The sequence below is a fragment of the Hyla sarda genome, chromosome 2, assembly GCF_029499605.1.
Source record: "Hyla sarda isolate aHylSar1 chromosome 2, aHylSar1.hap1, whole genome shotgun sequence".
In the NCBI taxonomy this organism is placed as follows: Eukaryota; Metazoa; Chordata; class Amphibia; order Anura; family Hylidae; genus Hyla; species Hyla sarda.
The window spans coordinates 37,089,666-37,108,464 of NC_079190.1; the positions used below are offsets into that span (position 1 = coordinate 37,089,666).

General features: G+C 42.4%; 1 protein-coding gene across 1 annotated transcript in view; it reads left to right on the top strand.

Moving 5' to 3' along the window:
- ARHGAP42 (Rho GTPase activating protein 42) overlaps nt 1-18,799 on the top strand; it is a 317,056-nt gene that overhangs the window by 238,934 nt on the left and 59,323 nt on the right. The window contains 2 exon segments of the mRNA XM_056561532.1: nt 8,691-8,795; nt 11,366-11,495. Coding sequence (XP_056417507.1) covers nt 8,691-8,795; nt 11,366-11,495 — 235 coding nt within the window.

Genomic DNA, 18,799 nt, shown 5'->3' on the forward strand with positions numbered 1-18,799 from the left:
CCTTGTGAGACCATATGCTGGTGCGGTTGGCCCTGGGTTCCTCCTAATACAAGACAATGCTATACCTCATATGTCTGGAGTGTGTCAGCAGTTCCTGCAAGAGGAAGGCATTGATGCTATGGACTGGCCCGCCCGTTCCACAGACCTGAATCCGACTGAGCACATCTGGGACATCATGTCTCGCTCCATCCACCACAGACTGTCCATGAGTTGGCGGATGCTTTAGTCCAGGTCTGGGAGGACATCCCTCAGGAGACCATCCGCCACCTCATCAGGAGCATGCCCAGGCATTGTAGGGAGGTCATACGGGCACATGGAGGCCACACACACTACTGAGCCTCATTGTGACTTGTGTTAAGGACATTACATAAAGTTGGATCAGCCTGTAGTGTGGTTTTCCACTTTGATTTTGAGTGTGACTCCATATCCAGACCCCCATGGGTTGATAACTTTGATGTCCATTGATAATTTGTGTGTGATTTTGTTGTCAGCACTTTCAACTATGTAAAGACGAAAGTATTTCATATGATTAGTTCATTCATTCAGATCTAGGATGTGTTATCTTAGTGTTCCCTTTATTTTTTTGAGCAGTGTATATATATATATATATATATATATATATATATACATATAAATTTACCTTTTTTTAAGAAACAAGTCAAATAAACTATTTAGAGACCCTGTGGTCCCTTCAATCAGCTTATTGGCGAGGGAGCTGGCAAACCCTTGGCATCTAATTGATGGCTTAGCTGGAGAATTTTTACAGGTTGGATAACAAGTGGGACCTACTGTGATCTGTATGAACAAGGGAGCATGGAGAAAATCCAGATTAACCTGAGAAAACAGATGCTTACCAGCGCTAACTGTCTCTAAACACCATTACAGTGTAACTGCCATATCACAGATAAAGAATAATACTTCTATATGTTACTCACTAGGTCATGCAGATGCTTTACATGTCTTTTTAATGTGTCTAACTGTCTGGCTCACAAAACCCTCCATTCTGCTGCTCACTAATTTTGAAATTCACTGCTCAGGAAGGGGCGTGTCCGAGGCAGGCACTGAGCCCGCCCTCATTCACCATGCATTCCTTCCCCCCCTGAGTCTGCTGTGCTGGGTCTATTCATTTAATCACTGCAGGCTGCTCTGTAACCCCATCCTCTCTGTTTTCATGCTACAGTCTGATAGGACAGGAGTGAGCACAGAGGAGTGCTAATTCCGCCCTCACTTCCTGGACTTTGTCTGAGCTGGAACAAAAATTATGCCATAGACGGACAGGATTATGTTCTGGATAGTATAGGGACCCCTAGTGGTCTGTTTTATAAGCCCTGATTTCATGTATATTGACAGAAATAGGCAACGTGTTTTGAAGGGTCAATCCTTCATGTCAACAACGCTCTCCTATTCCCATTTTTCATGGAGAGGTGACGACCCTGCAAAATCAGCCCCCTGACCCAATTATTCATTCCATACCGAGGATGTCCCACCAGTCTCACGTCTTCTGTTCTCACGTCTTGTGTCGCGGTTCTTGTTTGTTCGTCGGTGTCTGGCAAAGTAATTAGGGTCTTTGTTGAGAAATACTTTGTTATAATTGGTTTTGGGTACGTCTTACCTTTACGTTTTAATTTCTTCCTTCTAATTGTCAACATTTATCAGTAAGAAAAGCCAGTTTTTGACACGGCACTTGTGTATGTAGATGTGTGTTTGTACAATGACAGGTAATGAATCGCTGGAAAATAATTGGACGGGTTGAAATAGCTGCACTTGAATTCAAACCCTAGACTGGTGTGGCAGTGCCATCTAGTGTTTAAAAATAGGAAGAGCATGATGCTTATTCATAACACTATTTAAAGAGTAAATTGTAATAAAATTAAAAGACATGAAATATAATTTATCCCTGCTGTCCCGTTTAAGAAGAAGCAGGTTGTTTTTTTTGTAAATGACCAACCCATGTCCATATATAAGTGCCTTTACACACAGGCCTGGTAGGTGACATGTAAATAGTGTGAAAACATGTATCAGCTGAATGTGCATGACATTATAAATCAACTAGTTAAAAAACCCAAACATTAACATAATAAAACCTAAAAGCAAATAAAACAGATTGATAAAAAAAAAGCAAAGAATCATCTTAAGTCAACAGGTATAACTTGAAATACTTAAAGGGGTACTTCACCAGAAAACATCTTATCCCCTATCCAAAGGACCCCCCCCCCCACGATCTCCATGATTAAACATCTGATCCCCTCCTTTAGATAGAGGATAAGATGTTTTTTGGCAGAGTACCCCTTTAAAGAGGTTCTCTGGGGAAAATAATTTTATGTTATATGCCTCCCTGTTCATTAAACCTGCATACTCACCTCCCCCCCACTCCTTCCACTGTCAAGATTTTTAGTACCCACTGCTGCCCTCTTCCTTCTTCTGATGACATTTTGTGCCTGCCCAGCTTGTCACTGGCCGAATATTTCCTGCCATCATAAAACATCTTCAGAAGAAGAACAAAGAATGAAGAGGTACCTCAGTAGAGAGTTGAAAATGATGTGGCAGCAATATGGGGGAGCAGGACGAGGTCAGTATGCAAGCTTTCTTTTTTTTTTTTTTTTTAAGTGCGCAAAGAGGCATATAATGTACAGGTATTTTTTTCCAGAAAACCCATTTAAGGTAAAAAAAAAATAATAATAAAAAAAAAAAAACTGTGTATGGGGTCACAAAATATTATTAAGCAACTTACTAGTATAATATTATTAGCCATAATTCAGAGATCTCTCATATCATCTGAACTGTCTCCCTTGTAAGCTGCGACGTCACATGACAGGCTCTGAATGCAGAGAGCTCCCGTCCCTCCTTCCCTCTCTCCTCCTGTCAGCTGGGGACGAAACCAGTGATATGAATGGGGAAGCTGGCATAACTGTTCTTTATATTTATGCCTTATTAGATAAGGCAGCAAGGAGTCTATTTTGAAGGAATCTACTGTGACTCTTTCTTTTTTCCTCATCTAATGAGTCATAAATCAATAAGCAGTAATACCAGCTCCATCCTTTACATTAATGGCCTCATCCTGTGCTGACATTGGGGAGGGTGGAGGAGGGACAGCCTGTGAAGTGACGTCACAGCTTACAAGGAAGATAGCACAGTTGATATGGACAACCTCTTCACTCTGGCTAATAACATTATATTAGTAAGTTGCTTTATTTTATGCTTTGACACTATACACAGGTTGTTTCTTTCACCGGACAACCCCTTTAATTTATCAAACACCTTTCTACTTACCTAGCTGAGCAATTTAGCTCAAACAGCTGCTAATAGGTACTGGAAGGATAAAGATTTTTTAATAGAAGTAATTTACAAATCTGTTTAACTTTCTGGCACCAGTTCATTTAAAAAAAAAAAAAAAGTTTCCCACTGGAGTATCCCTTTAAGCTCCTTAGCTCCCCATAGTGGTGGCTGCGGGAAGACAGAAAACTGACTATATTGAGTGGTGATCCCCAACCTGTGGCACTTTAGCTGTTGCAGAACTACAATTTCCAGCATGCCTGGACTTATGCCTGGCATTGGAAGCCTATGGACATGTTTAGGACCTTAGTGCATTCCTATTGAGTTTTCCCATATTCATAAATGTGCTTTTCACATGTTGGTAACTTCTGGTGTATTGGACATGAGCTCATAGTTCAACAAAATAAATCAGACAAACAGGTTTTCATTTATTTGACGTCATGACGGTGGAAAAAGATGTCAGAAACAGGGCAAAAAATCGAATAAATGACTCGCAGTCAGAAAGCCACGCCTACATTTGGGGTTAATAGCTGAAAGTGAAGAAACTTTGGCACATGATAATAAATAAAGTAAAATTCTTTTTTTCACTTAAATGTAAACTTAATTGTAAATGAGGGTCTAAGTGGGAACGTTCCTGTTGCACACGCTAAATATAGAGGAAGATAAGTGATGCGAGCCGAGCCTAAAAAGGATGTTACATTGGATTTACCGATCACTAAAAAAAATAATGCTTCTATATGTTACTCACTAGGATCATGCTGTTGCTTTACATGTTTTTTTTTTTTTTTTATGTGTCTAGCTTCTGTATTTGGCACACAGATCCCTCTGTTCTGCTGTTCCCTCATTCTGAACTCCACTGCTCAGGAAGGGGCGTGCCCAAAGCAAGCACTGAGCCCGCCCTCACTCACCATGCATTCACTTCCTCCCTGAGTCTGCTGTGCTGTGTCTTTTCATCCAATCACTGCAGCCTGCTCTGTAACCTCCTTCTCTGTTTTCATGCTGCAGTCTGATCGGACAGGAGTGAGCACAGAGGAGTACTAGTCTCGCCCTCACTTCCTGGACTTTGTCCCAGCCTGTGCTTCAACTGGGACAAAGATGATGCTGCATCCGGACAGGACTTTGTTCTGCATAGTATGGGGACCTCTAGTGGTCTTTTTTATAAGCCCTGATTTCCATGAAAAGTAGATACATTTATTTTTTTTTTTTTTATCAAATGTATTAGAAAAATGTATGTTTTGCCAAGATTTACAACATAGAAAAATAGGTTTTAATCCTGACAGTGTCTATTTAAGGCTTCTCTCATAGCCCTGGAAGGACTTTTTATAATAATTGAGTCTGTAGCCCTAATATATTCTCGCTGCTCCGGTAACTAGTGACAGGAGGTGTCAGAAGTCTTATTCTTACAGCAGTACCCATTAAAGAACATGAATCGGCACCGGTATAGTGTGGGTTTTGCGGCTATGTGAAGCTTGCACGGTTGTTGACCTTCCCTACCTTTTTTATATATAATAGGGACCCTAAGGACCCGCTCTCTGTGATGTGCATGTTGGAAATGAGATCGTTGGTGAACGCCTGCCCTCCCCTAACCTATACATATCCTGCGCCCGTTACATGTGTTCCGGATCTGGAGCGTGTAACTCCGACTGAGACGTTCCGCCTTAGGAGATTGTACTTGCCCCATGTGAAGACTCCGTTAATAAACTAGGTTGAGCGCTCGAGTAAGAGGTTAAACAAACTCCCTCATAATCTTTCCTGGTGGGAAATAGCGGGGGGGATAATAGCATTGGTTTTATTTGATGGATTTTTTTTAGAGTCCGGCAATAATCCAATTTCTACTGTGCTTTGCTGCCATCTGGTGGTCGATCGTTTATTTGGTGATGAGAGATGGGGTGAGATAGTAGGACCAGCGTCAAGCAGATAGCATGAAGTATCTGTTTTGCGTCACTCGTGATACAATTGAATGAGGATTTACCAGCGCAGACGCATATCCGGATCGAGTGAGGAAGATAAACTGGAGAAAAGGATGATTGCAACCCTGCACTATATTTTATACCAGTGTTTCCTAACCAGGGTGTCTCCAGCTGTTGCAGAAGTACAACTCCCAGGATGACTTGTAGTTTTGCAACAGCTTGAGGCACCCTTGTTGGGAAACACTGGTACGAACACTAACTGATTCCAGACCAAGTAAATAAAATATATATATATAGAGAGAGAGAGAGAGAGAGAGAGAGAGAGAGAGAGAGAGAGAGAGTGAGAGAGTGGAAACTGAGTTCCTGCACTTTTTCCACAGCAGGAACACCGTTCCCATTAGCTCCTGCAGGACTTGACCCCTGTTATATGTGTATATAACAAATTAAATGTAGAGCGCATTTTAAAAGGATACCCCTTTCTCCCACAGGTCCATACTTATATGCACCTGCACATGTGGGGTTAACGCCACATGTAGTACCTCTCTCTTCCTCTAGAGCCACATAACCAATTATAACAAATATAACAATTATAGAAATATGGATAACAAATAAAATGTACAATGCATTTTGAAAGTACACCTCTTTCTTCCTCGGGTCTATACTGTATTAATATGTACCCGCACATAAGAGGTTCGCACCATTAGGTTTAGACACAGATTCCACAACTTAAAATCTAAAAACGCTCCACATCTACTGTAGTGCAAGGGAATCAAGTATTTTATAAACCACAAAACTGATCCATAAAATCGGGCATGCTCATTCTTCGCGCAGATTATCTATGGATTTGCTGCAAATTGACTAAGTAGCTGATCCTCTGGTGGTTAGACTCAGGACCCAAGGACAGGCAGGGGGAGAGAAGCGGGCGGCGGTGGCGGTCTCTGGCACCGCAAAAGCCACTGCAGTTCATTGATTTAGAGCACCTGCTTTAAATCATTGATCTGCAATGGCTTCTGCCCCGCCAGGGGGGGGAGGTGGTTGAAATAGCCGATAATTTATACCGGAATATCGGTATAAGTTATCGGCTATCGGCATGAAAGGTGACAGATTATCGGTATCGGCCCTAAAAAATCGATATCGGTCAGTCCCTAGTATATATTGTGGGAGCATAGCTTGATATAGATGGGCTAATGGCATAAACAACAGTCAGTGACACAGTTCAAGGCCCGGCCCTTAGTGCAGGCTCACTCACTTAGTATTAAGGCCTAGTGACAAGCTGTCTTCAGCACCTGTGCTGATCTGGACTGGACCAGAAGATGATGAAATTCCCCACTACCAAACTTGTTTTTTTTTATCGTAGGTCCGATAACAGGACTTATGAAAAGGCCTAGCAAGATAAGTCTCGTCAGAGATATTAACTATTTCCTGTAGTCCCTATATCTTACTTAGCTTTACCTGGATGGGATGTGCGCTTCCTGAAGCCCGGTATCCACATACATTACCTTGGGGAAATATAGCGATCCCCGACCATAATTCCTGTCTCTGTCTCACAGCAGATGAAGGGCGGGCTGGCCCATGATTGGCCAGAGAGAACATGTACAGGCTGAGTTTACACCTACGCCATCTGTTTCGCTTTTCTGTTCCATATTATAAGCAGAAAACAGAAAATGATGACAGACTGTCACATGGCAGTGAAGGGGTTGCGTTGCCAAACCATGTGACCATGATCTAACAATGATTTAGAAACCTTGCTAGTTATTGGAATTGCCTGCAAGGGGCATAGGTAGACTCCCAGCATAAATGACAAAATTATAAGGAAATAATATCTAATTCCCTGAGGAGGTGCATTAATACTTAACTTTTAATAGAAAAGTTAAAAAATCACCAAATTATAGTGTCAAATATACCCAAAACAAAATATTAACTTTGCTGGTCGAGACATGTAACGCTCTCCAGCATGTGATAATACAAATTAGTAGGGTGTATTTCTCATAGCTCTCAACGCGTTTCTGCCAACAGTCGGTGGCGTCTTCAGGAGAGGCAAAACAGCAAAACTTTGATACCATGTGAATAATTATTTACAGTATCAAGAGCACCCTATTAACAAATAGCAGGTGAAGAAATCTTAAAATCACGGCAAAACTGTATGAGACCACCTGTAATAGAACAGGACATCAGGAGTCCACTGTTCTGGTGACAGGGTCAAGCGTACAGTTTAGATGCGCCGTTCCGAAGATCCCAGGACGGAGCGCACAACCCGTAGTGACGAGGAGCCTTGCAGTAATGCCGGCTTCTGTGCGCTACCATGATCTAACAATGACCAGAAATAAATCCAGGATGGATTCCCGGTCACAGTAACAGCGTTTGCTGGTTGCAACGTGACCCTATTTATTTACATTAGCCGCGATGCAGCACAATCCTGTAGTATGACACAACATTTTTTAGCCAGGTGAGCCATTTTGCAGCAAAGTTGCCTTAAATGGGTACTCCTCCCCTATACGTGTGATCGCGGAGGTGCTGCCGCAGGGGACTCCTGTGATCTCGGCTGCTGCACCCCAGACATCCGGTGCATGGAGTAAACTTTGCTTCGTGCCGGATGGCTGGCTATGCGGGGCGGAGGATCGTGACGTCAAAGCCGCGCCCCGCTCATGATGTCATGGCCACGTCCCCTCAATGCAAGTCACACAACCTCCCATTGAGGGGGCATGGCCATGACGTCACAAGCTTCCAGCTTTGGATAGGGGATTATTTTTTATCTTTGGATAGGGGATAAGATGTCTAGGGGTGGAGTACCCCTTTAAACAACTTCAAGCAACCAAATTTCTTTCTTTATTTTCACTCAATGCCATTTCACAAGCAAAATAAAGAATCATAAAAATATAGTCAATGCTTTTCTTTTTTAATTTAAATTTAAATACATGATGAATAAAAGCAACGACCGTTAATTTTTTTAATTGATTTTTTTTCTTACTTTATGTAAATTCGGCAGTAAATTATTGCTCGGCACTTTCCTTCCCACCGAGACACTCCTCAACCTTCTCCACTCTTGACAAATGCGTGTTGTTTTCCCGAGCAGCGCCGCTACAACTCACAGATAACCAATATGTCCTCCACCGGGCTGAAGACTTGGGAATATTTATGGTTCACAATTACCGGCTTAACAAAATCTTCTAATTTACCCACTGAGCACTTGAAATAATTTATTTGCAGATATCTACTGAGGTTAAATGGTAAATTATAATACTCATTTTTCTTAGAAATCGAATTCATAGATTAAAGGACGGTTTCCTTGTGAAATAAATAGCCTGAACCTCGTCCTTATGGTGAAGTCATATTTAACTTTTTTTTTCCTTACTGAACCTTGAAGGAGCGTTGCTCTAAAATGGATGGTGCGCCATTAATTGAAGGTGGTTGCTTATCTGAGGGAAATCTACAGCTCCTGGTGTTTACTTTTCCGAGTCTGTAATATTCATTGCTTGTTTTTTTTGTGTCTTTTTTTTAACTCCACAGCTTTTGGCGTTCCTCCAGGGCCTCTTTACCTTCTACCATGAAGGATATGAGCTGGCGAGAGAATTTACTCCCTATAAGGAGCAGCTACAGTTCAATTTACAAAACGTAAGCGACAGCCTGGCTTATTACTGGGCCTCCTGAATTATTGAATCACTGACATTTTTCTAGAAGAACGCAGTTGGTCTTTAAAGGGGTATTCCGCCCCTAGACAACTTATCCCTTTGGATAGGGGATAAGATGTCTAGGGGCGGAGTACCCCTTGATGTGATTTAAAGGGGACATGCGCTTGCAGTTTTATCAAAACTTGTGTAGAGGAAGAGCGGTGCAGTTGCCCATAACAACCAATCAGATTGAAAAATTAAAGAAGCAGTCTGATTGGTTGCTATGGCCAACTTCACCACTCTACCTCAAACAAGTTTTTATAAATCTCCCCCATAGTGATGGAGTACCTACCCCTCCCAATACACATGCATGCTTGACTGAGTGTTTTTAGTTAGGAGGGTGCAGTAAGCCGCTGCCATACACCTCTGGTCACAGCTTATCTCTTGTGAGAACAAAAGGATTGATGAAATTTAATGTGCCCAACCCTTCTACCCCTAAAAAGTGTTAATAACTCCATACACATCACAGTTTGGGTTCCAACACTAGTTTTCAATGTAATACCTTCAAAAATATATTTCAACATATACCTGGTAAACAATAAACGGGCACAGTGCTCACTAGAGGGCCGTAACCCCTTCACACAGTTCCCTACAAATCTAATATTAAAGGGGTTATCCAGCGTTTTGTTTTTTGTTTTTACATTTTTTATTCTGCCCGTTTTGCCACAATACAAATAATAAACTTTATCTTACCTTACTCAGCTTCCCTGGTGCCATTGGAATCGGTCTCCTAGTGCTCGATTCCTGCAGGAACGTGTAGGAACTGAGTTCCTGCACTTTTTCCACAGCAGGAACACCGTTCCCATTAGCAGGACCAGCCCTTGAGTGGAAATCTTGAGTAAGTTCCCCCACTTTTTTACCCAGACTTGACCCCTGTCTCCCATCCTCCCATCTTCTTCCTGCTTCTGGGGTCTGTTATGTTACACTGTGGTCAATCACCAACCACCAGCCGTAGCGGTGTCCCAGGAAGGAGCCCGTGCCCGTTACATCACACTGCCTCTTAGCCTATCACTGACCAAGGTCGAACTTGGCTGCAGCTGGTGATTGGCTGACCGCAGTGGGAAGTATCTGGCCCCCAGAAGCAGGAAGAAGACCAGGGCTGAAGAACGGGAGATCGATACCAACGGCTTCGAGGGAGTGGCGGGCGGTAAGATAAAGTTTATTTTTTTTATTGCGTCAGCCCGGGCAGAATGCAAAAATAAATAGAATCACTGGATAACCCCTTTAGAGAGTTTTTATTTATTTAAATTTTTTTTTTTAATCTTTTCAGGGAAAACTGATGGTCTGTCCTATGGATTGTGCTTATGAAACAGTGCATTTGTACAGTGCCAAGGAAAATATTCACACCCCCCATTCACTAAATTACTGTAGATTTAATTTGTCTTTTGGTTACTGATCCATGTCTCTCCTCCAACAGAGTAATGGTCTATTCACATAGAGAATTTCCACTTGTCAAATTCCGCTTGCCGAATTCCGCCTCAGATTCAATCCCATAGACTTCTATGGGATTCCGCACTCCCATTCACACTCTTGAATTTCTGCTTGCAAGTCTCAGGAACTGTCCAGAGCAGGAGCAAATCCCATAGCAAACCTCTCCTGCTCTGGACAGTTCCTGACATGGACAGAGGTGTCAGTAGAGAGCACTGTGGTAAGACAGAAAATCAATTAAAAAAGAAAATAACTTCCTCTGTAGTATACAGCAACTGATAAGTACTGGAAGGATTAAGATTTTTTAATAGAAGTAATTTACAAATCTGTTTATCTTTCTGGCACCAGTTGATTTATTAAAAATGTTTTTTTCCACGGGAGTACCCCTTTAAGCTATTAAGCTCACATAAGCAAACTGCAGTACGGGATAGCGGCAAAAGGTATGGTGACGTATACTGCCACATACTGGTGTTGTCCGGTGAAACACAACTTATCTACCATCCATAAGATAGAGGATAAGTGTCTGAGTGGGAGGATCTATGTGGGGGGCATCTTTAGTGCTCCCATAGGGCACAAGTGGTGTTTTACCGGACAAACTCTTTGATCGGCCAAACGTTGTCTACTATTATCTTTATTTGATTTTTTTTTTTTTTTTGGCTCCAGAAAGTTAAACAGATTTGTAAATGACTTCTATTAAAAAATCTTAATCCTTCCAATAATTATCAGCTGGGGACATTGAGTTGTTCTTTTCTGTCTGGCAACAGTGCTCTCTGCTGACATCTCTGCTAGTCTCGGTAACTGCACGGAGTAGAAGAGGTTTGCTATGGGGATTTGCTTCTACTCTGGGCAGTTCCCGAGACAGGTGTCATCAGAGAGCACTTAGACAGAAAAGAACAACTCAACTTCAGCAGCTCATAAGTACTGAAAGGATTAATATTTTTTTTAATACAAGTAATTTACAAATCTGTTTAACTTTCTGGAGCCAGTTGATATATATAAAACAAAGTTTTTTTCCTGGATAACCCCTTTAATGGATTCCACAAGGCAGATGTGGCCGGAGCTAACGTAGACCCCTTTCTTTTACAGACCCGGAATAATTTTGAAAGCACCCGGCAGGAGATGGACCGTCTAATGCAGAGGATGAAGTCTGCAGACCAGGAGTATAGACCACCCAGCCAGTGGACCATGGAGGGATATTTATACGTCCAGGAGAAGAGTGAGTCTCCTTACGTTTCTTAAAGAATCACCCTCTGTGTTATATCTAGCGATGCCACCTGGCCGGTATTTTACTGGCCCAGACGGTATTTTGGACACCCTGTCGGTATTTTTATAACAAAAATACCGGCCATGCAATGGCCGGTATTTATCCAACCAATCCTTCAACTCCCGGAATGTTGCACCATATACTATATTAGTGTTTCCCAACCATGGGTGCTTCCAGCTGTTGCAAAACTACAACTCCCAGCATGCCCGGACAGCCAACGGCTGTCCGGGCATGCTGGGAGTTGTAGTATTGGAACAGCTGGAGGCACCCCTGGTTGGGAAACACTGACCTATACTAAATACTACTATATAGTACAACATGCTGGGAGCTGTAGTTTAGCAACAGCTGGAGGCACCCCTGGTTGGAAAACACTGACCTATACTATATACTACTATATAGTCCAACATACTGGGAGCTGTAGTTTTGCAACAGCTGGAGGCACCTCTGGTTGGGATACACTGACCTATACTAAATACTACTATATAGTACAACATGCTGGGAGCTGTAGTTTAGCAACAGCTGGAGGCACCCCTGGTTGGGAAACACTGACCTATACTAAATACTACTATATAGTACAACATGCTGGGAGCTGTAGTTTAGCAACAGCTGGAGGCACCCCTGGTTGGAAAACACTGACCTACACTATATACTACTATATAGTCCAACATACTGGGAGCTGTAGTTTTGCAACAGCTGGAGGCACCTCTGGTTGGAAAACACTGACCTACACTATATACTACTATATAGTCCAACATGCTGGGAGCTGTAGTTTTGCAACAGCTGGAGGCACCCCTGATTGGGAAACACTGACCTTTACTATATACTACTATATAGTCCAACATGCTGGGAGCTGTAGTTTTGCAACAGCTGGAGGCACCCCTGGTTGGGAAACACTGACCTATACTATATACTACTATATAGTGCAACATGCTGGGAGTTGTAGTTTTCGTTTGGGGCAGCTGCTGAGCCTCGGCCTGTATCAGGGCATGCTGGGAGTTGTAGTTCGTAACTAACTGCAACTCCCGAATTTAATTAAAAAAGCGATCAAAAAGTCACATCAAAACAAAAATGGTACTAAAAACTACAGATCGGGGCACAAAAATGAGCCTTCGTACAGGCCCGTATATAGAGAAATAAAAAAGATATAGGGGTGAGAATATATAATTATTATGCAAATTAGCATGGCCGGTATTTTTAGGCAAGTAAGGTGGCAACCCTAGTTATCTCTCATCTGTATATTTTGTGCATTCTGCTCCATGTGTTCTAATTCCGTTTGACTTCCGATATCGGAGAATGATGCGTCCCCCGAGGAGCTTAGGAATAATTATCTTCCTGTGAAATAGCAATGCGGAACTGCTGAGCATTCCTTAATGTTCCATTGTGTCAATTCACTTGCCCTCTGCTACGTCGTTCGGATCGCACTTTGCCTTGCTAATATGTGAGCAAATGTGGGCTCCTAGAAAAGGCTGCTCAATTTTAAAGGAACAGTCCTGTGGTATGCTGAGTGCAGGGCCCGAGGGGGCGGAGCGTGACGCAGGGACGCATAAGAGACACCGCCCCCTCAGACTTAAAGGAGAACTCCAACAAAAAAAAATTTTTTTATATATCAACTGGCTCCAGAGAGTTAAACAGATTTGTTAATTACTTCTAATCTTAATCCTTTCAGTACTTATGAGCTGCTGAAGTTGAGTTGTTCTTTTCTGCCTAAGTGCTCTCTGATGACACGTGTCTCGGGAACTGTCCAGAGTAGAAGCAAATCCCCATAGCAAACCTCTTCTACTCCTTGCAGTTCCTGAGACGAGCAGAGATATCAGCAGAGAGCACTGTTGCCAGACAGAAAAGAACAACTCAACTTCAGCAGCTGATAATTATTGGAAGGAGTAAGATTTTTTAATAGAAGTAATTAACAAATATGTTTAACTTTCTGGAGCCAGTTGATATATATTAAAAAAAATGTTTTTTTTTCCTGGGATACCCTTTAACTTATCCCCTAGTTTTCTCATTGAGGAGCGTGTATTGTCTACCGGTAGACGGCACATGCTCCATTGATTTCTATAGGACCACTGATGATGCCCGAGTGATGTACTCAGGTCTTTTCAGTGCATAGAAATCATTGGATTTCACTGAGCGGCGGGCCACATCCCGGAGATCACGGGGGTTCCCAGCGGTCATACAACCCATATTCAGCTACTTATCCCTTATACTGTGGATAAGGGGTAAGTTAATTTTTGCTGAAGTTCTCCTTTAATACTAATGTCGTGGTATCAGCCATATTGCATGTCCCCAAACTTTTCCCAGTAGAAGAAAAAACAAAGAATACAATGGTTTTGAGAAGTAATAAAGTTTCTGCATTGAATTGAAGAAGAGCTGAGCTGCAGTTCCCTTCCATGGCCACTAAACAGCATGGACCAGAGGCTTATTGGTCAGTATACTGTTTTTAAACCCAGGCACCATAATCGGGTATTGATGGCCTGTCCTGAGTTCAGGCCATCTGTGAATTTTGGCTGGAAACCCGCTTTAATGTTTAAATTACCCAAATCAAGACATTGAGGTCCCACCCCCGAGGGACAGCCATAAACTAACTGCTGGGGATGTCTTAATAAGCCTTCTTTTGGTCAGGGATTGCATAAAATCTGCCCTTTTACAGTCAGGTTTGTTCTAGTCTGTTCTTATCCTATTGGACCTAAAAACACAGTGATGTTTTAGGCTGGGTTCACATTTTTTTTGACCAAGACCAAAAATGGAACCGACACAAAAAGAGGTGAACATCTTTCCATTATGTTTTTTTTTTATAGTATTGGTTCCTCTCCTGGTGTTGGTTTGAAATACTAAGCAAAACATTGTGTGAACCAACCTTAAAGAGGTACTCCGGTGGAATTTTTATTTTTTTAAATCAACTGGTGCCAGAAAGTTATACGGATTTGTAAATTACTTGTATTTAAAAATCGTAATTCATCCAGTACTTATCAGCTGCTGTATACTACAGAGGAAGTTCTTTTCTTTTTGAATTTATTTTTTGTCTGACCACAGTGCTCTCTGCTGACACCTCTCTCCATATCAGGAACTGTTCAAAGCAGGATAGGTTTGCTATGGGGATTTGCTCCTGCTCTGGACAGTTCCTGACATGGACAAAGGTGTCAGCAGAGAGCACTGTGATTAGACTGGAAAGAACTACAAAACTTCCTCTGTAGTATACAGCAGATAAGTACTGGAAGGACTAAGATTTTTATATAGAAGTAATTTACAGATCTGTATAACTTTTGATTTAAAAAAATAGTTTTCCACCGGAATACCCCTTTAAGGTGGCATTTCGCTCAATATTATTGAGCAATTACAATAGGAAACTCCAGTGTGTATGTATTGAATGAGTGATAAGTGGCCTTACAATTGATTTTGGTACCGATTTTAGATCCTTTTGATCTTTTCTACAGTGACACAATATATTTTGTAGGCTCTGGGGATCACACAATATCAGCTGGGGCTTTATGCCATTCTCTGCTGTATTTTTTGTGTATCTCATTTACATTTACAAGCAATGCAATTACTATGTTCCGATCCTCGCTTAATAGCTTACACCATGTTTGTGACTGCACGCATTGCTGGATTCTAAGCCTCTCCGTGAAACAGCTGTAACACTATTTCAATTAAAAATGGATCTTTATCCGACGTAAACGCCGTGAACCGTAACCTAAAGCCAGAGGATATAAAGGGAATTACACTGCACAGCTGCTTTACTTGTTACAAAGCTTCCCTAACCCGGTGGTTATAGGATTCCTAGACCTCATACGTCTCGGAAACATGGGGCGGCTTGTGTTTTAGAACTGTTGCAGATAGGTTTTGGTCTTAAAGGGGTACTCCGCTGCTCAGAGTTTCAAACAAACTGTTCCGAACGCTGGAGTCGGGAGCTCGTGACATCATAGCCCCCCCCCCCCCCACAACGTCACATCCAGCCCCGCCCCCTAAATGCAAGTCTATGGGAGGGGGTACTCCCATGGAAAACTTTTTTTTAAATCAACTGGTGCCAGAAAGTTAAACAGATTTGTAAATTACTTCTATTAAAAAATCTTAATCCTTTCAGTACTTATGAGCTTCTGAAGTTGAGTTGTTCTTTTCTGTCTAAGTGCTCTCTGATGACACGTGTCTCGGGAACCGCCCAGTTTAGAAGCAAATCCCCATAGCAAACCTCTTCTAAACTGGGCGGTTCCCGAGAGCACTTAGACAGAAGAGAACAACTCAGCTTCAGAAGCTCATAAGTGCTGAAAGGATTAAGATTTTTTAATAGAAGTAATTTACAAATTTGTTTAACTTTCTGGAGCCAGTTGATATTTAAAAAAAATTTTTTTCCTGGATAACCCCTTTTAAACAGATTTGTAAATCACTTCTATTAAAAAATCTTAATCCTTCCAGTACTTTTTAGGGGCTGTATACTGAAGAGAAATCCAAAAAAAGTAATGCATTTCTATGCATCCTATGATGTCATGACCACAGTGCTCTCTGCTGACCTCTGCTGTCCATTTTAGGAACAGTCCAGAGAAGCATATGTTTGCTATGAGGATTTTCTCCCGCTCTGGACAGTTCCTAAAATGGACAGCAGAGGTCAGCAGAGAGCACTGTGGTCATGACATCAGAGGAAATGCATTTCTTTTTTGGATTTCTCTTCAGTATACAGCCCCTAAAAAGTACTGGAAGGATTAAGATTTTTTTTATAGAAGTGATTTACAAATCTGTTTAACTTTCTGGCACCAGTTGATTTAGAAAAAAAAAGTTTTCCATGGGAGTACCCCTTTAAGTCAAATAGTGTTGTTTGCATCATGACAGGGCTGTACAAGGCCCAGTCACTATGGGTTTTCCTCCTTCACTTTATGTAGTAGATGAACGGGTACTTCAGTAAAACACTGAGCGCAAGGTGTTGGGTGTTGGTCGGTCTAGTTCAATGGTCTGAAACTGCGGACCTCTAGATGTTTCAAAGCTTCCACTCCCAGCATGCCCAGACAGCCAATGGCTGTGTCTTATGTGTCTTATGTTTTAACATTAGGGACATAAAGCGTAGGAGATACTTTACGCTGCTGATGGTTTCTCTTTTCATTTGGCTGTAACAGAAGAAATGTATGTGGTGTTTATACAAGGTTTGTATCATTTTCAGAAGGAACAACTTTCGGCTGCTTACAAGAGTTCTGAGCTGTCATACATAGTAGAAGGGAGAGATTTTACAATGTAAGATGTGACATTTCTATTATTACCAAATAAGTCTGCTCTGAAGGAAATGTCACACACTTGTCATCTTAGGATGTTTGCCTGATAGTGGCGCGTGTTCCTGCTGTCCTTTATCGCAATGATTTATCTTCAGCACCTTAATAAATAGGCCTTGGCAGGTGTATGGTACGGTTGTGAATATATAGTTACGTAGTTATATTGTTCAGAAAGTTGAAAAAATACCATCGAAAGTCCATAGAGTTCAACCTATATTTCTATTATGTCCCTACTGTGTTGATCCAGAGGAAGGCAGAAAACCCTTATGAGGCTGATGCCAACTGCCCCATACCAGGGGGAAGAATTCCTTCCCGACTCCAATATGGCATCAGAATAAATCCCTGTATTGATATTTTGTCCCGATAAATCTAGTCTCCATAGCATTTAATGTTATTATTCTCCAGAAATGCACGTCCCATAAGATCTGCCAACAAAAATGCACATGGTCTTAAAGGGAACCTTTCATAATTCCATGCTGCCTGAGCCATGAATTATTTGGGTGGTCCCTAGCTGCTTCTCCCCACCCCACCAACCTTGATTGATAGATCTCTCCCCATACCCAAACAGGGAAAAGATCTATCACTCAAGGTTGGCCAGGTGAACAGAAGACACTAGGAACCACCCAGATGACTTGTGGTTCTGGCAGTTTGAAATAGACAATGGGTTCTATTTTAGAAGTTGCCACACCTTGACATCTGTTAGGACATCCAGATGGAGTATTAAAGTTGTCCTCCGGCGAAAATTCACTTATCCCCTATCCAAAGGATAGGGAATAAGTAGCTTATCGCAGGGGGTGCATCCACTGTGGTCCCCCGCTATCTCCAGGAGGGGACCCTGATGCTCTCAGTGAGGAGCATGTGTCGTCTACCGGTAGACGGCACATGCTCCATTAATTTCTATGAGAGCGCCGATGATGCTCGAGAGCTGTACTTGGGTCTTTTCGACGCACCCATAGAAATGAACGGAGCATATGCCGGCTGCAGAACGCTCTCCTCACTGAGCACCAAGTCCCGTCCCGGTGATCACCAAGGGCCCCCTTGATCAGCTACTTATCCCCTATTGTGTAGATAGGGGATAAGTTAATTTTATCCACAGAGCTCCTTTAAATAGATGTTACTGTACAGCGACAATGTGTGTCTAGGCACCTCTAACTGTCTTTAGCTAGTGGCGCAATGTCTGCAGGCGATCGGGGTTATATGCAAACACTCACCCATGCGCGCCGGCAGCCCGTTCCGACCGAAGAACAACTTCCGGGTCACGTACGTCCCTTCCGTCGGCTGCAGGTCAGGCCACATCACTGGTTGTCATGGGGATGTGTCAAGTGATGGGCACGTCCCCTGACTGAGTTACTAACCATAATAGGTAGGAATTGAGGTCTGTATAATTACACAGTCAGGTCACACTATAAAGAATGGGTAAATACCAGCAATATAGAATAACTGGTTAGGAGGAACAACTGACATTAATGACTGATATAAACACAACACAAGCTTTGGTGAAAATGGGCTGGTCAGGCCCGTTTATTAACAAATGCTTAAATATACATAACAGTATTATCATAAACCAGCATTTATTCAAAACATTTTCTTCACCAACCTAGGCTAACAATTTAGCCCTGGCCGCATTCACCTGACCCAGGGGCACCCACAAGCGTTAGTGCCTGCTCCCAACAACTCCTGGGGCCCCGACACACCACCAGGAGGCCCATTCAGCTGTGTCCCCCACAGCTGTCAACACCATTCCTCTAATTCAAACTCTGCAATTCCCAGCAATTAATCCCACCAAGGGACCCCTTTTACCTGCCACAGAATGGAAGTGTGTGACACCTCACCCACTTCCATCCCGCCACACCTGAATGGCCTTCTCAATACCCTCCTGCAAAGTCCACAAGTCAATGCCAATGGCATTCAAGTGGATACTGTCCCGCCAAAGGAACTCCCCAGGCACCCCCTCCAATTCACTATGCCTAACCACAATACCCCCATTGCGACAAACAAAATGCCCCA